General features: G+C 40.7%; 4 protein-coding genes across 6 annotated transcripts; 2 read left to right on the top strand and 2 right to left on the bottom strand.

Annotated features, from left to right (window-relative positions):
* The first annotated feature begins 7,605 nt into the window (after positions 1-7,605).
* LOC122627850 lies at positions 7,606-17,455 on the top strand. The gene is made up of 6 exons (XM_043809448.1): positions 7,606-8,164; positions 15,131-15,336; positions 15,472-15,607; positions 15,684-15,823; positions 15,939-16,203; positions 16,343-17,455. Exons 1-6 carry the CDS (start codon positions 8,101-8,103, stop codon positions 16,411-16,413), a joined length of 882 nt encoding a protein of 293 aa, XP_043665383.1. The 5' UTR covers positions 7,606-8,100; the 3' UTR covers positions 16,414-17,455.
* Positions 17,456-17,530: 75 nt separating this feature from the next.
* LOC122627844 (ribonuclease H2 subunit A) lies at positions 17,531-19,273 on the bottom strand. Its single transcript, XM_043809439.1, has 2 exons — positions 18,978-19,273; positions 17,531-18,850 (listed from the first exon to the last, which is right to left on the bottom strand). The coding sequence occupies exons 1-2, from the start codon at positions 19,131-19,133 to the stop codon at positions 18,005-18,007; spliced, it is 1,002 nt and encodes a 333-aa protein (XP_043665374.1). The 5' UTR covers positions 19,134-19,273; the 3' UTR covers positions 17,531-18,004.
* Positions 19,274-19,567: 294 nt separating this feature from the next.
* On the top strand, positions 19,568-21,272 carry LOC122627848 (PIH1 domain-containing protein 1-like). The gene is made up of 7 exons (XM_043809444.1): positions 19,568-19,745; positions 19,856-19,943; positions 20,028-20,210; positions 20,287-20,459; positions 20,524-20,769; positions 20,863-21,006; positions 21,083-21,272. The coding sequence occupies exons 1-7, from the start codon at positions 19,680-19,682 to the stop codon at positions 21,116-21,118; spliced, it is 936 nt and encodes a 311-aa protein (XP_043665379.1). The 5' UTR covers positions 19,568-19,679; the 3' UTR covers positions 21,119-21,272.
* On the bottom strand, positions 21,227-23,975 carry LOC122627828 (sphingosine-1-phosphate phosphatase 1-like). 3 transcript variants are annotated; one of them, XM_043809410.1, is made up of 6 exons: positions 23,828-23,975; positions 23,258-23,421; positions 22,894-23,177; positions 22,610-22,811; positions 22,307-22,531; positions 21,227-22,232 (listed from the first exon to the last, which is right to left on the bottom strand). In XM_043809410.1, the coding sequence occupies exons 2-6, from the start codon at positions 23,368-23,370 to the stop codon at positions 21,815-21,817; spliced, it is 1,242 nt and encodes a 413-aa protein (XP_043665345.1). In that variant the 5' UTR covers positions 23,371-23,421; positions 23,828-23,975; the 3' UTR covers positions 21,227-21,814. The 3 variants fall into 3 exon arrangements, with proteins under 3 accessions (XP_043665345.1, XP_043665347.1, XP_043665346.1); XM_043809412.1 differs by having other exon boundaries at positions 23,824-23,842; XM_043809411.1 differs by lacking the exon at positions 23,828-23,975 and adding an exon at positions 23,505-23,698.
* Between the last annotated feature and the right edge of the window lie 187 nt (positions 23,976-24,162).

Here is a 24,162-nt window from a genome sequence, read left to right as displayed (position 1 = left end):
TGGTGGTGGTGGTGGTGGCGGTGGTGGTGGTGGTGGTGGTGGTGGTGGTGGTGGCGGCGGTGGTGCTGCTGCTGCTGCTGCTGTTGGTGCTGCTGCTGGTGCTGCTGCTGCCGGTGCTATCGCTGCGTTCGTCACGGCCTCCACCTCCACTGCTACCACCACCGACGTCGCTACCGTTGGTAGTTGACGATGGTTCGCGGAGCTAGCGACGCTTCGCGAGGGTGGAGAAGCACCCGGGGATAGAGAAAGAGAGAGGGAAGAAGTGAGGCCACAACACCAAGAGAAAGAGAGAAGACGAGTGGGAGTGAGCGAGTCGGCTTTTAGTTCGTTCCTAGGCGACTGCGCCGTTCTCCAAGTCGATGATCGCTGCAAAATCTCTCTCTCTCTCTCTCTCTCTCTCTCTCTCTCTCTCTCCTTTTCTTTTATCCTCTCTCCTCCTTCCTCCTATCACCAGGGTGAGAATGGGCTTTCCTATATCGCGCGTACCTTCCTATATAAATACATATGTAACTCTAGGTTTACTCGAATATAGGTTTTCTTTTGCTTGTATTTACACGCAAGTCAATCGAGCGGCTATCATGTGTTGATTTTAACTCAATATCCTTTACTCATAGCTTTATTTTGATTCTCCGATTTATTATTATATTCAAGTAATTACCCCATGAACGCGCGATTAACTCAATGGACGCGCACAAGCATAATTTTTCATTAACAATTTCAAAGTCTACCACGATTATTGAGGCAATCGCGATGTAAAAAAATAACGACTGCGTTAAAATATTACAATTAGACGTTTCAATATCAAATCTATTGAGATTCAAGAGATATAAAACCAAGACGCCGATGGAAATTGAGATTATCGATAAAAGGGATTGATAATTATGTGGTCAGTCGTTATTTCATACCGGTAAGTACGCGAACTGGATTTGACGAGTTGCAAATCCAGACCATTATTGTCACTTTTAGGTTTCCTACCTGGCTCGAAATATCGGTCGAATATACAATGTATAATATGTACAATGGCTTTTCGGTGACGTTCGCTTACCTATATATGTACGTATGTAGATAGGTATGTGTGTACCTATCTACCTAAACCCATATTCGCTACATCCACTTGTTGCAAAAATGATGATGAACTCGTTATCGAGCCTACTCGAGGTATTATTATCTATTTCCTTGAAATTATACTGATATTTCCGCGCTCTTTCAATGTTTCAAATTTCACAAACATAAAGATCTCCTAATACGCGTATATAAAAATGCAATAGGCGAATAACGTAGTTACCTATGTACGACGTACAGCCTACCACTCTACCATCGTCTCGATAAAATAAAAAAGACACACCGATCGATATCATGGTTATCGGTACTTGTAACCTTATGGATTTTTTCTTAATATCCATTGCCTTAATAACAGTTACAACTTGATTGTTCCATGTGCTTGGTTCTAACGTAACGACACAATGTTTAAGCAGAAAAAAGGATCACGTTGAAATATCAGACGAGCGAGAATGATGTCGAGAGTATCTAATGTGTAAACTTGAAGTTGCTAAAAATTCAAAGACAAAAATCTTTTGATTACGAAAATAAAAAATGACTAAATGGACAATACTAAATCGAAAAGCGACCTTCCCCTGTTCATCGTAAGGAGAAATCAACGGACAAGGGTTAGAGCGAGATAGGGAGGCCATGGAGCGCGTGTGCGAAAGAGAGAGGTAGATCGACTAACGATCCCCGCCGAGTAATTGGGGTACCAGTTGCACGCGTCAGGATGAATTTCATCCCCTGAAGGCAGCAGTCTTACAAACCCTCCCTTTGAAGTCCGAACACGTATTCGCGTTTTCGCGCATATGATACGATTGCATCGTGTATCCCGCTTTTTCAAAATGTAGATAATATTTATGCCTAAAAATATATAGATATGGTTCGATCGATCGACCCGCTGGCATGTTTCTTTCTCTCTTTCTCTCTCAAATATTTACATATACGTTTAATACGTTGTAATTATATAAAAACGAATAAAGAGTATCGTTAATAAAGCGAGACTTTATGAATCCGATCCGTTCTATTTAACAAAGATGATATCGAGTAGCGATTGAAATCGATGCTTGAACGCGTTACAATCGTGCCGAATCTGTTAGCCTTGAGTGAAAATACAATATACAGGAGTAGATTCGTATATCTATGCACGTACACACACGCATATTTATATATTAAACATATACATATATATAAATATATTATACAAATATATTTCTATATGTTTCCATATAATAGAAATATCTGCATAAATATCTACAGATCTTGTTAGATAGGAATATTGGAAAAAGAAATTTAAAGGATCTTGCAGGCTCGGAATTCTTTGAGCACCAGGTAGAAGCGGAGCACAAGACGCATGCGCTTATTTATTAGCGCGACCGAAAATCGATATTCGCCCTCTCGTTTGCTCCCTAGGCTAATATTTCTTTCGACTTCGTCTTTTCGTACGCGCGTATCGTTAAATTTTCTTCTACGTCCCCGATAACGAGGAAATATTCTGAACGTTTCCTCGATAAATTTTTACGGACATTCGTGCGAGAAGAACGACGGCTTGTAGAAAGTTTAGGCGATTTTCAAGTGTATCGAGATAAAGGAACAAATTAATCGTCGTAATTTCGATAAAGGGGTACGACCTATATATATATAGGTACATCTAATATTTGCGCATCGTCTATCTTCGTTCGAGGAAGTCAACGCTAAGCTCACGTGCATAGATACCTACCTACATATTTACTCGAGAGCATATTGTACAGTTTTTAAAAGTATTACCAAGTCACCTCCTACGTTCCCACCCTTCTCCCTAGAGTCGTTTTTATCAATTCGGCTCCTCCGTTCGAAGATATACTTACATATATATATTCGTAGCTCGACTCTCCCGAGTGAATATCATCGTATGACATCATACGATGACGCTCGAGCGTTATAGGTGCGCAACCCTCTTATTCTCTCGAATATGTATATTTTTTGATTCGCGATGGCTTCAAATTCCAATGGTAGACGGAAGTTAGATACACGTCGAATATATCATAGTATCCAATAATAGCTTCGTTGTTATGATCCTTTTAAAAAATGATCAGAGAGAACTATTGTCAAAGGTTGCTTTCTCATTGGGTTTTCAAATTTACAACCATAATAACGTTGAACTTTTTCGATTCGTCGAATAATCGATCGATTCCAGGTCTGTACATATCGTCAATCGAAACGAAAATTAAAATGGTCATTTCAATGGAAATAGAAAATGGAAGAATTCGATTTAATCGAGATAATCAGCTTGATAAGTCTCTCTTCGGAATAAAAATAGATAACTTTTGTTCTCGTTTAAATTCGATACATCCTTTGATGTACTTTCCATACACGTACATATGGATACCTAAAGCTATATCTACACATAGTAGAGATACACGCACGCGTGCACGCGCGCACACACACAAATATATGGATATGTAGGTAACGCATTCGTATACGTAGCATACTTGCACAAGTATGAGTAGTCGTGTTGCGTAAGTAGATACTCGAGGAATATTACAGATGCTTATGCGAGCATGAAACCGGCTCATAAAATGTGCGGTTTTCGCGTATATAGGAGATGCAATGACATCAAACTATTTTGGATGAAATGGCCTGTATTTAATGGAATGAGAGATGCACGAAAAAATGTTCGTCGATTACGCGCATCGTGCCTTTATTATTGCTCCGGTAATACATCTTTTTTTCAGAATATTCTCCAAACTTTGTTTTTTTTATAAGTTTTCTCTCTCATCGTAAATAATGCACGCGAAGAAATAAGTAGGACAAGTTGATATTCGGTTTCAAATGAAAGAAACCTATAAAACAAGCAAAACAACTATTCAAAAAATAATAGAACCCCCGTCTTCTATTTTCGTCGATGGCAGACAGAAAAATATTCTTTTTTCGATGACAAAGTAAGTCTACGATGCACATTGCATGAAATATAGAAATTATAGGCAGAATAATTGCGAGCCAACCGGAACATAAGACAAAAGCGACACGTCTTGCAACGCGAATCTTGCGAATTTCCTTCCTGGGTTGTTGAGAGTTCTCTGTCTAAAATAATTAAAGTATGTATCATACTATATTTTCCAGGTAAATAACGTGCATGCAATTTTTCGTAAGCATTTCGTAAGCGACAAGTAACAAGCGACATACTATACACACTCCATTAATATTGCATTATGAAATAAATTATTTTTTTCTTTCATCGTGTGTAACCTTTCAGTTGGAAAAAACACAATCACCCATAGCGGTTTCTTTTTGACCATGCGACTTTAACGAACGAAACGAAACTTTGAGCAGGTAATCTTTCTTTTTTCTAACAATATTCGAACAAAGGACGATAACAAAAGTTGGCGCAAAAAATGTAGAAGTAAAATAAAGAGGATCCGGTACGGAAAGAAAGAAAGAAGAAAAGAAAGAGGGAAAGAAAGAAAAGAAGAAAGAGTGACGAGAGAGAGAGAGAGAGAGAGAGAGAGAGATGGGGCGAAGACTCTGTGCATTTTCCGTTGGGAAGACACAAAGTGGGTCATCTCGAGGAAAAGTAAAGTCCGTAAAAGCGAGAAATGCAAAAGTAAAACTATGAGACGCAGCGAGAAAAGTAGGGGAAACGAATAGATAGACGATAGGCAGAGAAGAAGCTCTTCTTGCCCAAGTAAGTACGTAGCTCGAGATGATTTGCATAAAGTACTTGCGATTCCGGAAAGCGTCAAAGACTATAACATGTAACCTTGCGGACTTGTTACGATTTTTTAAGCATGTATCGTCCGTTTTTATATTTCTGTTAAAAATAATTATAAAAGTGGCAATAGATCGTCATACGACAAAATTCTCCAACTTATCGATCTCACGTTCGATGATTTTATCTCAGAGTTTGTTGCCGCATTTTAATATTTTTTCTATTTCATCTCGAATAACAGTCTCCAATGATTTAGTCGATATCGAATGGTTTGTCAAAACGGGTCATCGAAAGAAAGAAATTTATCATTTTCCTTGAAATAACGTTTCTTTTAGTAGATACGCAGTATATAAGCAAATTTGTGTTTTCGCGATATTGCCAAGAAAAAAATAAAACTCGTCCTTTCGACGAAAGGACGCTTAACGAAAGAAGATACGCTTAACGGAGGATGTTCGTTCGAGCAAAGACAAACATGGTTAGGTCCTACGTCGTGGCTAAGTCCGTTGTCGATGAGATATCTAGGAAATCCTGAATGACGCTAATCGGTCCCCCTTGTAGCTCTTACGCAGCAAATCTAAGTAGTTTCCACGCATTCGACATAACCCGTCGTCCTCGGGTCTGGTCTATCAACAAAATTAGGCAGCTGCTAGCTCTCGTAGATTCTGTCTCTGGCTCGCGACTTGCACGCACGCACGCACGCACGAGGGTCAGGGACACGACGAATTCGAAATGGCAGATGCTAGCGTTCAACTAATTGCCCGCCCTCGCCTCTTTCTTTCCTCTCCCCTCAACGCGAGCGCCTTTTCAAAAAGTTTCCCTCGCACTATCGCGTCGCTTCGCGAAGAATGCAAAGCTAAGTTGTACAGCGTGAGTAGCGCGTAGCGTGTAAAAGTCGATCGTTACAAATCGCCGAACGATTACCTCGAATCGAACTTTAAATTTCTATTTTTCAACGCGTCAATCGGACGGATCTGAGTAAAGTACGATAAAGCTCGTAACTTGCAAAGTTCAACGTTACCAAGCGCTTACTAGGCTCTTCTCGTACGGTCGAACAAGTTTTCGAAAAATTTCAATCTTTTAAATGGAACGAATGGACCTTTCGGGTAATTGTACGAAATGCGGGTTCTACGAGATGCGCAAGCTGAACGAGGGCAGGAAATAAAAGCGCTACAAGAGACTCGTTCAATCGACTTGCGCGTATATACGGGCAATAGACGTATAAGCTATAGTTCCGCGCTGAAAGAATCTTTAAAGTGTTCGTAAGAACCTTAAACGAAGCTACTGTTCCCCGTTAATCCGAATCGTTTCAAATTGCAAAAGTATTGCGAATCATCGAGTTTAGCAATAAATATATTTCTTTTTATATCAAGAAAATATGTACATTCGGAAATCCAGTTATGTGTCGATCTATGCGTACTAATCATTTAAATGTACGAATCGCTCGTTCTCGAATTGATTTCTACTACTAGACACAGACACAGACGCACACACGCACACTGTGGTTAAATAACACCAGTGACGACATACGCATGCGTACGTAGAAACGCGTGTACAAATAGAAGAGCGCATACCCAAAAACTTTGAAATCTCATAGTGACGTAGAAATACTTTCTTCGCATGTACGTGCTTGTACGCGTATATTCGTACGTTATGTATTTATGCATATACGCGGATCGTTTCCGTGCGCACTCTTAAATGCGCTTTTTCTATCAAGCGAAACAAGCTTACGCGTTTTCCTGGACGAGTTAAAAGCTAATTCGACTCGTTAATTTCTTCGACCCAACTCATCTCATTCGAGTCGCATCCTTTCGAGTGCAACTTTTCCGTTTAAAATAACTCGGCTTAACTCGATTATTTCTCATTAGCTTGGCCGTCGGTGCAGTCATTCTTTTGTTCTTAACTTTTCCACGAAGGCGATGTTCCCTTCCTCTCGTACGGTTCACGCTTTCTCCTGCCACCTATATCATAGCTCAAGTTAAAGGTATGCCACCAATTACGTTCAACCTAGACATACATAGCATTCTGTGCAACCATACATAGATGCATTTACGTATACATAAAGGATGTATACGTAGGACTGGTGAAGGTCGTCATTTTCTTCAACCGACGATGATTCCACAGAGCCTAATAGAAGAGCGTGGATAGAGCGAATACTCGTCAGCGAGAGTAAGTGTGCCTCGTACACGAACAGATATTCGTGCACGCCAGAAAAGTAGAACGAGATCGTATAAATTGAGACAGTTACATTGTACAAAATGCCCCGTAGATCCTATATAGAAAAGTTTAAAAGCAACAACGAGGATAGAATATCGAATAAAGAGCGAAATATGGAGCTGGACGATAGGCGTGGCCGTAAGTTATGGAGCCATCTACTTATGTGCGTATTCGTAGGCATACCTGTATTCGAAATATTCGATACGAACGTTTCATTTTCTCTTTCCATCATTTCGATGGGAATAGCCAATTTGAATACTCGATAATAAGAAATTTCGAATTTAAGCGAAAACAGAATTTGATCGAACGTTTGCGCATCTGCATTCACAAGAATTGGAAGGAATCTTTTCGAAGGAAGAGAAAGAATTACTTGGTAAAAGAAGCATTGTATCCAAAAAAAACTGTAACAAGAAAAGTACAAACAATAAAACGAGATAACTAGAAGCAAAATTTCGAGTTGGAATATCTAAAACGCAACGAGGGAGGAAAACGAATAAGGCCTCGACGATAGGTCTTTCGATTCGAGTCTTTCGGCAGTGATGGTGGTGGTGGTGGTGGTGGTGGCGGCGGTGGCGGTGGCGGTGGTGGTGGTGGTGGTGGTGGCGGCAGCGTCGTCGTCGTCGTCGTCGTCGTCGTCGTCGTCGTCGTCGTCGTTGTTCTCGGTGGCGGTGGCGGTGGCGTTGGCATCGGGGGCAGCGCGCGGTTCCCGAGGCAAAGGCCTTCTCGGCGGCCGGTATTTCCGCGCGACGCGTGTCCGAGTACGCACGATCATCGTGGTTATAGCACGTTATCCGTGTATCGTACTCACGGTGTCGTTCCTTGTCAGAGGTCAAGGAAAACATTTTGGCGGTAGAACGTATCAGTGCGTGGCGCGCGCGCGCGCGCGCCCGAGATAAAAGGAACAGACAGAAAGAGGGGGAGAGAGAGAGAGAGAGGAAGGAACTCTCGATGACCGCCGCTCCCGTTATCGCGGTGGATGTCAAAGGGCAACGTACGGCCTGACTAGAGCCGTGCCAGGGCCGTGCCAGGGCCGAAGCAGGGATCGCGTCGCGCTGGCGCGCGTCTCCTCCTTCGGGCGACGTCGCGACGTCCTCGACGCAAAAGTAACTTCGACGGTTTTCCTCCTCGCCATCGCCGTTTTCGTCGTTACCATCAGCATGGATTGGCTCCGCAAACTCGGACCGATTCTTCTCTTACTGCTCTTTGCTCTTGGCACCGAGGGTAAGTCGCAATCCGCCTCGCCCTAATCCCCTCTTTTCATTTGTCCTCGTCTAGCAGCGTCCATCCTTGCCTATGACAGCCTGGTCTAGCTCTCGATCTAATATCGTTTCCGTCACGCTCGTCGCGCCGCCAACGCTCTCGCTTCGTCTCTCAATCGGTTCTTTGTTGAGCGCGCCTCCGATGGTAGATGTGACTCGGCGATATCGAGGATCTTCCTCCACCACCGCTTCCCATCGTCTCGAAGGAATCTTCGAGAAACGACAACGACGACGACGACGACGACGACGACGACGACGACGCCTTTCCGAATTTTACTGCGCCTTTTCGATAAACTCGGGCTTTACGTCGTCGTTGTCATTCCACCCAATTCACGATTCTCCATTTACATACATTTCTTTAACCTTTAGCTCGATCGCAATAGTTTTGCCGCCTTTTATTTAAAAAAAATCGATTGGCTTCGATTACATACACGTTTCTAAATATGTAGGTAAGTTATGCGTGGGATCGCGCGCGCATTAATTGACTCTAAGTGAAATTTAGAGAGCTAAAGAATTCTGTCTGCGACAGATGCGGTTCGTAACGAAAATAATTGTTCTCTCTCTCTCTCTCTCTCTCTCTCTCTCTCTCTCTCTCTCTCTCAGCCCTCTCTCCACCTATCTGTCTATCTATCCATCTATCTCACTCATTCACTCACTCACTCTTTCTCTTTCCCCTCTATCTCTTGCTGTTTCTTTCTTTTTCCCTCTGGTCATCGTCAGTCCTCTCTTTGACATACCACGAGTTACCCCATGGTTTCAAACGAGTGTCGTCCAAAGGAGAAAAATAATTATTTCTCCTAGATAAAATTGTTGAAAAAAGTGATAAAAAGGAAATAAAAAGGAATGAATTCGAGAACTACGATGTCCGAGAAGAATAGTAAAAATCTCTGCGGATAGACGGTGGTATCGTCCGCGAGCAAAAATTTCTGATAACGATCTGAAGAAGAATCGCGTATAAAGGGTATAAAGCATTTCTCTCGTGTTGCTTCCTATATTCGCGAGAGACAATAGACGCGAGGATAGGCACGAATTCGTTGGACATTTCAATTCGGTAATGGAAATGGATTAAAATAGACGGTGGTCTTGCCTCTTTCCCGTGAGACTCGGCTCACAATGGCTAGCGAAATTTGGTCGTTTCGCTTGCGACTCTCTATAAAGGACGCACCGCGATCCCGGAACATTTCCAAAAGGATAGGTTTTCTCTATTCCATTTAGTTCTATGGTGTTATAGTCGTATACGCCTCGTACGTCCACCGATCTGAGAGAATCGTGTAAAAAATTAAAACGTATTTATCGAATATCCACTTATGTACATATTAGAGTCGTAAGGTATAGCATCGCTATTATCTCGATTAATATTCCAAGAACATTACGGCTTTACGACTGTATGCGCACGTTCTCATCGTCCCTTCGATCGCATCGTCTAATCCTTGAATTTCGATGCGACTCGCGTCGTCGCGAGCATTGTCTATATCTACCTTTACACCGTTCCTGTCTTCTTAAGAGCGCGCTTTTCGAATAGCTGCCTTATTATATCTCAACGATTGTTAGAGCGAATTAATAACGGCGATCTATCATCGATAACGACGACCGTTTACGATCGTTCCAACTGTATTTATAATCGAGCCAAATTGGCTAGGTTTCCTCGGTTTAAATCGTGCATTTTTCAATCGAAAAAGATTTTAAATCGAACCGATTAAAAAGCAGGAAGGCATCCTCTTCGTCGTCCGTGTGTCCGGTCGAAGCCAGGACGGTCATCGGGGACCATCTGCTGTACGTTTCAAGTGCACGCGGTGTACCATGACGTTGGAAAAAATAACTTTATCGCATGCGTCTGTTTCAAATATACGCTTTTACGTATGGGTTGCAACAGATATGTATATATGTAGGTCGCGTATACAGATACGTACGTTAAATTATCGTTCGTTTCGCTCAGACATACCGGGAAAGGAAAAAACCGGTAGAGAAAGATGCGGCATTAAGTTCTCCGCGGACGTTAGCCAGGCACAAAATTGACGATCCTAGGCGTATAATTTCGGTATAATTTCGTAAAGTTTGTTTTGCGATGCAACCGACACCACGGACTGGATAGCGTCTTTTATACTTTGGACGTGTCTGCTGGCGAGACTGCTACGAGTTGAGCGACTCTTTGCGTGTTTATCAAATAAACGCTGAAGGGCGGGTTGCGTCTCGAGGGAAGCCAAAATGAAAGCCGAAACGGGAAAAGGAGGGGGGAAGGTCCAGGCGCGGAACGATAACGAAGATACGGTATACGCGGTGCACCGCCGCGAGAGCCCAAAGAAGCGCGGCGTATGATCGAGGCGACGGGGTGGCGTGGGCGGGGGATGGCGTCGGTAGCAGCGGCGAACTGGAGAGCACGCATCCTGATACAATCGTCTTTTTCTAAACGCTCTAAATCATTTGCGGACTTCTCGTTTTTCCTCTTTCTCGAGCAAGTAAAAAATGAAAATGTTTTTTCAAGAACATATGAGGTCTTCGATGGATACGTCGATCGTTCCTCTCCGGAGATGGGATCGAATCGATTAAGAAAAAGTTTCAAACGCAAAAACCATTTGAGCGATTCGTTATCACGGACTCGTTCGTTGTCGGACGGGAGGGTGACAAAGAAAGAAAAAAATCAGAAAAAGGGATAAGATTTTCGTCCAGGGATTTTTCAACGTTCGTACGTCGACGTGTCGAAGGGCTGCCGTTCTCTAACTGAATGGTTCCGACTCTTATCAATGACCGCCGTCCAATAGAATGCCAGTTTCTTCGATACGTTCGGTCGGTCGCCTTGCCTTAGCTTATTAGCGTGAGAAATTCTAGGCGAAGAGCGATAACGCGTCGATAGCCTCGTTTCCTTTCCTTTCCTTTCCTTTCCTTTCCTACGCTACGAGGATAGCGTAGTATATGTTCCTCAGACGAGATCCTTCGATTCGCGACTAATAAAATGTAATAATACTCGCATAAAGTATTATAAATATCGCGAGGAAATTGGGAAAGATCTCGAAGGACGTAACGCGATGAACGAGAAAAAGCGGAAATTTCGGGCAATCGGTTTCGCGGATGCGACGTATCCGGTAATTTGACTATTGTCGGGTAACGACGTGATACCATGAATGCGGATGCACGCAAGTATAACATTACTCGGCCATGTTCCCGTCGGCTTTCAATATTTTTACCGTCTCCTCGCTTCATCTTCGTCAATCGGCTTTTACAATTAAAACGACGGCCGTCGCCGTCGCCGTCGTATTGGTGTTCGCGATAACGGAAACAAATAGATCTAGAGATAAGGAGAAAGAGAGAAATGAAAAAATCAAACTCGCTGTTCCATTAGCATGTATTTGTACGTGTCCGTATTCGATCTCATCGGTTCGTTCGCCCGTTCGAATCCTTTCGCGAGTATCGACTTAGAAATGAATGTTTCTTAGCTGCGACGTTTCTTTTCGTCCGAGCAGCCATAATTTGTGCTCCAGTTTCGTACTCGTTATCTTTTCGTCTGGTTAGCCGCGTAAAAAAGTCTCAAAGAAATCGAAAAGAAACGTGCGAAAGACGTCGAATCGTTTTATACGCTAAACCGTCATCCTTGTCACGAAGCTACAGGTTCGAGAAAAAATAACTTGGAGAAGAAAGCCTCCCGAAGGCTAATTTCCGACGCTCGGGCCGACGTTCTTTCCCTTTTCCTTTCTTTCCGCGACAAGGAGCACGACTCTGCCTTCGCTTCGAATATCATCGAGTATGCATCGAGGCTGACTACGAGTTTCTAATTCTCGCAAGAACGCAACTCTGCGCTATTCCCGATCTTTCCAAAACTTCATCGACAATCGCACTTCTTTATTTTATCATACCTATATTATACGTACCTATATTGCGAGCGATCCGCGTCGCTTCGAAACGACCGAAATAGGACGTACCGGATGCGACTAATGCGAAAATCCAATATTTACACGACGCACGGTATACAGGACGTGCGGTATAAAGTAACTACGCGGATATCGATATCCGTATTTATCGATATAAATATGGAAAAATATTTAGATACTTGGTCCGATTCCGTTAAATCCCATTCGATTAGATCTCCTGGTTTTACAAACGAAACCGTCCATCATCTTCTTTTTCTTCTTTCGTTATGCTCTCTGCGATACGGCAATCGCCGTTGGTACGGTCAAAATGACAAATCGGACATATCTACGATGATCGTCGGATATTCGTGTTCGTAGACCGCGATAATACTAGTACATACGTCTGTGTACCTAATAATAGCGAGCCCAAATTTGGGGATAATCTATTTCGTACGGATAGAAAAAGGAAGAAAGGGAGAACTAAAGCTTTCCCCCTTTTTTTTCTTTATTTATTTATTCCCCAAGGACGGATGCGTCGCGTGAGATGTTTTTTTCCTTCTTCTCGAAACTTTCTCCGCGATCGTGAATCTTTTAATAGAAAGGCACGCGAATGCCTACGATATATTTGCTTTTGGCATGATTTACGACGGTCTTGCCGATTACGCGTGCTCTATATTTCATTTCTTTCCTTTCTAGGTACATACGCGAGAGGCATTCGCGTGAATATATGCATACGCAAATCGCTGTCCCCCAAAGAATATTTCCCTCTCGAATTTCCCTCGGAACGATCGCGCTCTCGAATCTGATCTCCTGAGGTAAAGATAAAGCAAAACGAGTTTTCGAGTCCGTACGGTAGATCCAGATCCTATAAGAGAATGGTAAGAGAGACGAAGCCGTACGTCGTTATTACGTCGTTAAATCGTTTCTCGTTTTTGCGCGTTCGTCAAAGAAGAGAAGAAGAAAGAGAAAGAGAAAAAGCTAGAGCCTTTCTTTCTTCGGACGATGACGGTGTCACGACCCTCCTGCGACCCTCCTGCGACCCTCCTGCGACCCTACTACGACCCTCGCGCGAGCGACACGCGACACCGCTTGCCCTCTCGCCTCTCGTTCGACGCAGCCAGGAGTCAGCCGATGAGACTCGCAGATGCTTGGCTTCGTTCTTCGATCGGTATACGATTACTCTGTAAAGTAATACCAAAACGAAATTAAGCGACCGTCGAGACGAGAAGGGCTGCTAGTGCGACGACGCTTGCGATTCTTTTTCTCTCTCCATCTCCCTTTCTCGTTTTCTCTTTATCCGTCCTTCGGACCGAACGTAACCCAAAACTTTGTCTCTTCGCTATCCTTTATCGGTATCCTTCTTTTACGAGTTAGTTCTGCAGCGTTTTACGTCGCTCGCTTACCCATCTCCTCCTCCCTTCTTTTATTTCCGCGACGACGGAAATTCCTATCCAGGAAGTCCGCTCGATCGAGTTTACACGAACTATTTTCGAATTTGATTCCCTCTTCCTCTCCCCCCCCCTTCCCCCTCCCTCCCTCTCTCTCTCTCTCGCTCCGGAGTCTGCCGACTCGATGTTTGGCCTTAAGGTAGAGAGATCGATAGTCGCCCTCGCTCTTTCGTGATCGTGTACGACAAGCTTTTTTATAACGCCTCCCTTTCTGACTCACGATTTAAGGGCCCCGCACGAGAACGCGTTATAAGCGTGCGTTATTACCGCACGAAAATGGTCCGGCTTTCTTTAAATTAGGCACGCAGCTATCGATCGATCGGCAATTCGATCGTCTCTGTCTTTTAGCACTCCGCGAGAAAAACGAACGAGTAAGCCTTGGTCAAGGAAGAGCGAGGAATCTTTTGAAATATAACGTTATTGGTAACGTTGGTAGAATGTACTTTTGGCAACGCCAAAGACTAAAACGTACTTATCCCCGAAAATATCAGGAGTTTAGATCGCCGATCCTTGACGGCCAATTAACTGGCGGACATCAACGTTACCGTCCGTTTCCGGACTCGTTGATTAATGCATTTTTCGAACAACGACGAAACGGTGGAAAAATGGCATTGCTTTCCGGTGACCTCATAGCCCGGTGACGATTACTCATACCTATTAACCGTTCGTTAGTCGCGGGGCCTTTCTTCTCTTCCGACGATTGCTCTTTTCTCTTTGGCCCTTTGGCGATCTTTATAGGAATAAATCATAAATTTTGGATTTCCCAAATGAGATCGGTATTTACACGAATTCACCGCATTTTGACTACATAGCGAAGAACTAAACCGAGAGCGCTTTTAGATAGAAAGAAAAGGGGTGGCGGAAGGTTTCGGAGATGTATGAAATATTGGAAAAAGAAAGGGGATTGGGAAAAAAAATGAAAGAGAGGATAGATGAATGAACGGAGGGGTGTAACGAGTACGATATACATACGTATATCGAGGAGACGGATATAGGTATGATTCATTCTTAGCGAGTTGGGAATGATAACTCATGCATATTGAACGACACAGGGGGTGGATCGTTTCGTGAGTCAGTCCAACGTCGTACACGCGCCTCTGGCGAAAAAGCGAGAGGTCACGAGGAGAGCGCGGGATCGTTCCTGCTTTTCGATCTCGTTTCTCTGGCTTGGTTGCATGCACGCAGCACTTGATGACTCGACATCGAGTTTTCGATAAACAGTAAACGGAACAGTAAACGACGCGTCCTTTCGTAATATCGTTTCGTGCATCGTTTTACTCCATTAATTAGGTCGACGATGTCATCCCTGCCTTTACCTTTGTCTCGCAACCATAGGAATTAATTCGAGCGTGATTGTATTTTGAATATCCTTTTCTCCTTGAATCTTGTACGATACCTTCCCGACCCTTCTTCTTACATTTAACGCTTGCGCTTACGTATGTCCGAACGAAAGGTGTAGAAAAAATAACGCATAAACCGTAAAATAAAAACGATCGAAGATTATGATTAATGTCAGAACAGACTATTGATCATGGTCGGTGTCACGCGTTGTCTTCACAATTTATCCTTTAGAAAAGGAATACGTATGCTTGTTCGCATAACTACATTGATACATATGTACGTATGCACTTGTTTTAGAAGTAGAAGCGCTCAGGATGCTGGAGCTTGTTATACCGCAATACGTGGTAAGGGGACAGAACATACGTCTCGAGTGTAGCTTTAGCCTGGACGGTGAGATACTCTATTCGGTTAAGTGGTACAAGGATGGCAACGAATTTTATCGATACGTACCCAGGGATATGCCACCTGTATTGGTTTTTCCACTTCCCGGCGTTACCGTCGACGTAAGGACTATTTAACGATTTTTCTTGCAAACCTATACGATATAGGTATACATACGTGTGATACATACACGCGCACGCACACGCACGCGCACAAACACACGTTTCCATCATCCATTATTTTTTTCTTTCGTTTAGATTCATAACTCTACCGAAAGATCGGTCGTTCTTTACTCCGTAAATCTAATGAGTTCCGGAAGATACAGATGCGAGGTCTCGGCGGAAGCACCTTCCTTTCAGACTGTGTCCGATCATTCCGATATGATGGTAGTCGGTAAGTACGACCGAACGTTTTCACCTAGCAATGATACGCGCGCCTTAATGCCCCTGGACGACCTTCTTTATTTCAGCTCTACCCGAGAACGGGCCTGTTATCGCGGGTAGACCTGGCAGGCATCGTTATCAAGTATCGGACGTCGTCCGATTCAATTGCACGTCGGCTAAATCGAAACCAGCCGCCATGCTCAGTTGGTTCATAAACGGCGAGCCTGTAAGTAAATTAAAAGATATAAGATTGGCGAGAGTAGAAGCGAGAGAGAGAGAGAGAGAGAGAGAGAGAGAGAGAGGGAGATAAACGCGCGCGTGCATATTCCTTTGTCGATCAGGTCGACCCGCAATACCTAAGAGGACCTCACATCACGGAGGTAGACCGCGAGGGTCTAGAGACCGCCGTACTTGGTCTGGAGTTCCGTCTGCGTACGAAACACTTCAAGAAGGGTGACATGAAGATCAAATGCCTGGCGACGATAGCGACCGTATATTGGAAATCGAACGAGCTCAGTATAGAGGGTGAAAGGCCCCTAAAGATTCCGGTAATGGAGAGTAGGGAGACAAGAGCGCAAGGCCACACACACGCGGAACACATTTTGGGTATGGCAGATAAATACGATTTACGTTGCATTCTTCTTTCTTATCAACGAACCCAAGATCGATTCTATCGACCAAACAAAGTACTAAACGAACGTCCAACTAAATAATCGAATATTTTTATTCGATATTATTTTTTCAGCTAGTGGAACTATCAAATCCGTAGGATCATCTCTGTCGCTGCTAACCCTAGGATTGCTTATACTGCGGTAAGGGCAAAGGATATCGTGTTACGCATTTTCGATTCTCCTCGTGATACCGCATCAGTGTGAAATAATCTATCAAATTATCTACCTTGTTTATATTTTTTTATCATTCCACTTAGCGAAGCGAGGATCGCATAAAGTGTCGCTTTTAATTAATTTAAGTGCATACGCGTGCGTACTAAAGAATTCCGACGAGCGAGACCGATCGTAGTACCGATCGATATACTCGATATTTTTACAATAAACTAGGAGATTTTATTGATAAATGATTTTTAACGGATAGTCTTTCTATCTCTTCGATCCTTTCTTTATATTTTCACTCGATGAGTTACCTCGACGCTTTTACCGGCATCGATCGGGATGCGTTTCGTACGACGATGACGTTACTTTCGAGTGCATGTAAAAAGTCGATGATCGTTGATAATTTCGATATTCGGCGAAAAACGAAAAGGAAAATAAAGTATATTGGTGTACGAACGAATCGGGCACGAACCGATTAAGAATTCGGGCGTTATCGACACACACATATCTATACGAGTCTACACACAGAAATACGTACTTATTCGTAATTAATTTCTCATTCAACTTGATCGCACTACCGATATCTCGAACATCGAAACGATGAAATTATTTGGGTAAAATGTAAAAGCGATTATCCGAAATGGATCTTATCGAATGAATCATTTAATCGTAGGACTAAGCAAATAGATCAACGAACGATCGATAGAATTTCCATTTATAGGGAATATCATCTATATCGAATATATGCATGTACATAGATCTTTTTCCTATTTACGCGTATAAACATATTACCGTTATTATATTTACGACTGAATTTCTTACTTACGATTTAACACTTTTCTTATATCAATCGCCAAGCATGCCATTACATTTCAATGAGTTGCAATGACCATAATCATACTTGTGAAAAATACAAATTTTATAATTGGCCTTTGGATAATCGACGTTTCCTACAATCGCGGTTAACTTAATGAGTAAGCGTTGTCCAAGCTGGTATGATGTATAGTTTCTTACGGTACAGGTATGAGTTGAAGAAATTTAAATGAACGAAAAAAGGAAAAAAAGAAAAAAGAAACAAAAGAAGAAGAAAAAACAATCAACAATAACATTTCAAATCGTTGTTGCGTTCTCTACATCATAGCTTTTAACATTCTAGTCGCTATAAATCATACAATAATAATGTCACATTTTAGGATGATTGTAAACTATGTAAATCTAGCGTGTGTACCAAAGATATTCAAATTATCGCGATAAACATTCCTAATTGTTAATTATAGTCGTAGAATGTGTAAAGATAAATGCGACTAAAATTTCATATGTGACGACTTTAAAAATATTTTGTACATATGTACATAAATAAAATGTACGTTATGCAAGATTAAAAGGTAAAATGATGTTAAGTTAAGCAATGGAAGAAGAAAAAAAGTATCGCTATATTACCGATCTTTCAGAGCATTGAGATTTATAAAAAGAGAATTCTGTCCAAATATCTTGTATACCAATCAAATAAAATCATAAAAAAATATTCGACTACACGATGTAATTTTATTACGGCGATAAATCCGCAAGAGTGATCATCATAGAGTACTAGCATTGGTAATGCATCGTTCAGTAAAGAAAACATGCTTTTTAACGTGAACCTTGTAGGATTTTAAAGGTGATTTGGCAAAAAATTTAGAAATCTTTTGCTCGCTACGTATTTCATGATCCTCCATTTCTTCCCACTCGACGGTTAATGCATTGGCTTCGAGAATCTTCTCTGCTGTAGACCAACTGAAACGGACTATCTGTGGAAACCCAAATACAGCGTCGACATTGGCCGTCAACCATTTCTTTGTTACTGGATCATTAGGATATCCACTGCCGTATTCAGTTTCGTTACTACCTTCGGGGAATTGCCACGCGCGTATCGCATGATCTCTACAGACTTTTGCACAAATGCTTGCCGCGCTAACAATGGGATAAGTAGAATCTGCTTTCTTCGCAACAACTATTTCTAATTGAGGAAATATTTCTTCCAATCGAGCCTGATATTTCTCTGGTTTACCAACCGTATCGACGTATACTTTACTGACATTTACACCAGCTTCGACAGCTCGCGTGATCAGTCCAATTGCCGATTCCATAGAAACTTCGTTTAAAGATTTTTTACTACGACGATACATACTATTAGCAATGACATTAGGAGATATCACCTCCACAGTCCATCCCATTTTATCATTTTCTTCGCATATTCTATCAAAGATACCGTCTCTTTGATTTTCTGTTAAGCTCTTTGAATCTGCGCAACCTAAGTCTACGAGTAATTGTTTCTGGGTCAACGGAGCATAAGCTATTCCATATACCATGGGACCCAATACAGGACCTCTTCCTGCTTCGTCTACGCCCAATTGGCATGGTTCGTCGCAACACACTTTTGGAATCTACAAAATACGCCGTAAACGTATTATTATTTGTGAGCATTTAAACAAAAAGTGAAAGAGAGAGAGAGAGAGAGAGAGAGAGAGAGAGAGAAAACAGATTTTAACCTTTGTAAAACAAATTATTTACCTCCGAAAAATAAATGCTATTATTGCTATGATCACTCTCTTTAAAATAAGATGTCAATTCCGTTCTACATTTTATTTGTATATTCGCTTCTTTGCTCGATCTGTCCGCTTCTTCTTTAGCATTCTCACTGATTATATTACCGAGTTGTAAACTCATATCTTAACGTAACCAGCAAAATAAATGAAAACACGTTCAGAGAAACCGCCAAAGTTCTCGTAAAGATTCCTTCAGTTTACATTCAGCCGACCCTAGCGGCATCGAAACAATAATATACACGCATATATGCGAAATATATATATATATATATATATATATATATATATATATATATAATAGATATAGTTTGCTATTTCCGATTTTTATCAAAGAATGCTGTTACGTGATATCTCCCAGAAAATGAAAAAATTAGAACGTATTCATGAAGACTTTATAAAATTTAACTGGTGAGTGTATACACATGTTGGATATTAATTCGTTCAAACGAAGTAAATGTAGAGTCTATTGGACATTTCTTAAAATCCGCACTAATCACTGATTGGCCAATTACGTGTAGTGTTTCTAGACGAAATGCCAATGAGAAAATAATCCAATAATGGACGTTGCTCCACATTACATGTCAAACTTGAGATGCTTATGCGGTAAAACTTTTTGCATTTTAGTGGGTAAACGGTAATTTTGATAATATATAAAAATATAGGAATAATGATAAGTGATAAAACGTTGCTTGATATCGATGATACGATGTTGAGGAAAAATTTATTGTTATCTGTAAGTAATTTATCGTACTTAAAATATCTTTTAGGTTAAGCAATGAAAATAATAAGAAATACATATATGTCTCTTCCGTATTTATATTTCAAACACAATCTTCGTCGCAGGAAAATAAACATGAATATGATATAGATGAAATATTAAAACAACAGTTTGAAACGAAACCTAAATGCATTATTATTCATCCTTTACCTGGTATGTGTTGAATTATGTGATATTTCTTACATAAATGTGTATCAAACGGGCACCATACAATATTCATATTGTACGACGTTGTAGGCGTTTGTGTAAAAACAAAAACGGATACAGGTGAAAAAGTGTTTTTAAATATATGCACGACGACTAAAATACCCGAACCAGAGGATATATCGGAAGAGAAATTAATTTCTCTTTTGGACGAGGAAACACCTGCTTATTCTATACCGATGAGTATTGGCGAAGAGAGATTAGAACCCGATAAAGGCAAGGAACGATCTTAAATATACAATTATTGAGATTTCGTGTAATCTCGTTGTTGTTTAAAAGTATTATTCCACAGGTGGTACCTTGTGCGTGACTCATGACGTTGCGATAAATAAGAATTATTTTGAAAAATGTCAAACTAAACGTTCCTTCTGGTTATTTACGATATCCGTTATAATCGAAGGTGTATCGCATAAATTTGGTAGATCTCTGGATTCCAAAACTTGCATTATTCTGAAAAACCGAAAAGTGAATAGTTTGATTTACAAAGGTATTGTATTTATAGAATTGATACGAATGGAACTTCCAACAGGTCATGGGTACAATTCAGTCGCAACGTATTGATGATCGTGAAGCGCGTAAAGTATTACCAACGCCTAAAAAACCATTAATTCAGGAAATATCAAGTTCTTCAAAGAGCGACTGTAATCGGTCAGCCACCCTGGTACCGCTGCAAAATAATCGTGAAGAATTTACGACTTACGATTACGTAATATTGAAAGAACCTTTGAAAGGAATTGCAAGGCGTTTAATTGGTTTATTTTATATACCCAAAGGGGTAAGATACATGACGATTGATTCATTCGTGGTAGTACGAAGTAATATTATGCTATACGCATTCCTTTATCCATTTTATTTCTTCTTCCGCTAGGTATCTAGTAAAGATTTAAATGTGCTTGTCGACGCTGATCATATAATTATTACAACGAATGAGAACAATTTCGCATACGATGTTTATATGCCGTACACTATAAAGTTGGACGAAACCGAAAGTTTCTTCGATAAAGATTACAGAGTAAGTAAACGTAAAGTGTAAAAGTCGCAAAATATTACTTCAACATTATTTCCTATATCTTTCCTATGTCATGTAGGTTTTGCGATTAAATATGCCGATTGAAAATAAATAATGGTTAAAGTTAAAGTAACGAGCAATGTATGGAGAAGAGGAAACACACACGCACCAAAATAATATACGTGCGTTTGCAGAGCCCTACTCGTACTCATTAACGTATTCATTAATTTTTATATTTATTTTATTCAAATACATCTATTACGAAGCGATATGCGTTCCTTTACATTATTTGCATTTTCATTATGGAAGTATGAATTTTACTGAGAAAAATACAAAATCAAAAATAAAGATTCATATAAAAAAGATTTTCTTTACTTAGGACACCGTTAAATGATATCTATGATATACTTCGCATGTAAATTATTCATGCATATACATGCGTATCTATGTATTATTTTCATTTTCGACAAGATGGTACATTTCCGAAGATAGTTTTAACTGTAGTAATTACATTGTAGTAATTACTTTTTACATATATAATACCAAGTTTTATTTGTACAATAAATGCTCATCTACGAAGCTTAAAATTATTTGAATACAATAGACATTTAAACGAAGTGACGAATGTTATATGTTATTTACAATTGCATCTAAATGTATCATGTTTATCGAATCATAATTAAAAGAAGACCAATCAATCGATTACGACGTATCGACGAGGCTTCGGTAATTGAACTCGCACATACAAGAGATATCTGCCAAATGCGTAACAACATATACGCAATATTATATATGCAGATCGAATATCATCTTAGAACTCTGTATAGAATGGTGACCGTTCGATGCCAATTATAGCAAAGATATTTGGCAAAAGATATACCGTATTCACACCTATCATGAAACAAGTTAGATATTTATAGACTAGATCGGTGAAAATTTTTTTCTTATTTTCCAAATAGTTTTCACTTTTCATCAGCTCTTTAGAATTGACTTTAAGTATGGCACATATTACGGTATAACAAAACGATTTACAAACAGCCTTCGTTCCAATGATACTACAGAAACCAAGTAACGTTCTAAAAATCATACATCCTAACATACGATAGGATGGCCAAATAATATCGTATGGTGGTGGAAGAAGCGAAAGTGAAAGCGTGCCCGCCTTATAATTTAACCATGCTCCTGCGTGAACTCCAGCAGTTACAGAAACAACCATAGTTGTGTCGCCGCTACAAGTACATACGTTCCATAGCTTCTTATAAAAATAATACGAAATGAAATGCACGTAAGATCATTCCCTTACCGAGTTGGCGTCCATTTATTGCTACACGGATAATAAACCACAGCGATGACGCTAATTAATATTAAAAGTGTTAAAACCCAGACGTTAGTAACGGTATAATAATCTAATGCATCTACTAGAGGTACCAATGGAATCATCAGCATGATAGCTAATAGCAGTCCCGCTATAATATCCAATACCGTATGCATTCCCAAATAGAGTCGACTCGCGCAGATAAGCATACACCTATAGAAATGCGATATATCAAATGAACCGCTTGAAAAAAGGGAAAGAGAAAGTTGAATTTCGTCGTGTCGTAATTACCAGAAGAAAGCTATCGTGCAACCAATTGAAAACGAATAGATGTATTTGTTCATGGTAAATATCAGTACGCTGAAAGGAATTGAAATTCCGATCATAGCGTGAGTCGACGGCATTCCATATTCTTCGGACCATTTGTTTTGCAATCTGACGGCTGGTGGACAAGCCGGTCTTGGCCAACAAATCACATCTTTCAATGCTTGTCCTGTAACGCAAAGACCAAGAATCATAACAGGATAAAGATTTGTTCCGCTTATCGTAAAAATACGTTAAACATATAACTTTACCAATGCTCATAACAACGGCCCATACTAAGATCACTTTCCGGCCGACAGCGCCATCGATATTCCAAAACCAAAAGGGTATGAATGCGGAATAAAAAATTTCATCCCCTAATTCTGTACCAAATAAAAACAAGTAATACCAAAAACGATTCTTAATGATAAATTCTGGAGATTCTAATTTCATTAAATATCTATTGGAGGAACATTCGAGTTCGTTCAACGCAACTTCTCTGCAGAATGGTATATCCATTTTAATATATCCATTTTGCTCCTTATTATCGGATAACCTATGAAAATAAAAGAATCCCGCTGACCTTTTGTAGACGATTTGTACCCTCCATGTAGACGATTTTATCTATTTTCTTACCTGAAACTCTCGGAACGCTTAGTTTTATAATTTATTTGTATTCCGAAAAACTCCTGTATGTTAGCAACGAGATGCGGGCTCTTTAAGTACTCGATAATTTCTATCAACCACATTTTGGCAACTTTAGTGTATGATGTTTAGCAATGAGAGCACATTGTGTCGTTCTAAAGTTTACAATACAAAAATACATGTTTTTAAAATGATATCAAGTCAGTAATAAGGAATACGATGTAATAAAAAATGTTACGGCAGAGCGTAGATTTTTTTTCACTCGTCGAGTCATTTACCCAAATCCAATTCGTAAAGGATTGTTTTGTAAAAACAACAAAATAATTACGTAAGGATTACAATGACTCTACGTTCAAAGTAAAAAAAAAACTAGGCGTTTAATTGGTTTTTGAAAGAAAAACGGCACGACACATTGACAGTCGAGCGGAATGGTATAAAGCAATACACACCATGACAGTTTGCTTTTGTATGCGTGCGCGTGTCTCGTCTTACGAATCATCGATCGTATTTTGACAGAACATAAATAATTGTAACAAGTACAAGTACAAATGACTTACTTACCGACAGTGAAATGCACGTGCACGATGCACGGCGTACGCACAAATGACGCACGCACGATGCACGTACGCACGACGGCGACGTTCTAACCCTATTTGACCGTTGCATCACCACGGATTACTTTACGGAAGATCGTATCCCTCGAGCTTCGTCTACTCGATCGTCCATTCGAGCTTTGATTCGTGAAAGAAGGAGGAAAGAAGAGAAAAACGGCTAATGCGGTAGATAATTCAAGGGATTACCGAAGTAATCGATTTTATCGCGTTTCCCACGCGTTCTTTCGTGTCACACGCGCGCGCACGCGCGCTGATGCGTACGTCATACGTACGAACACCGTT

The sequence above is a fragment of the Vespula pensylvanica genome, chromosome 3 (assembly GCF_014466175.1).
Source record: "Vespula pensylvanica isolate Volc-1 chromosome 3, ASM1446617v1, whole genome shotgun sequence".
NCBI lineage: Eukaryota > Metazoa > Arthropoda > Insecta > Hymenoptera > Vespidae > Vespula > Vespula pensylvanica.
Note: the sequence above shows the minus strand (reverse complement) of the source record. Positions and strands in the feature narration are given on the sequence as shown.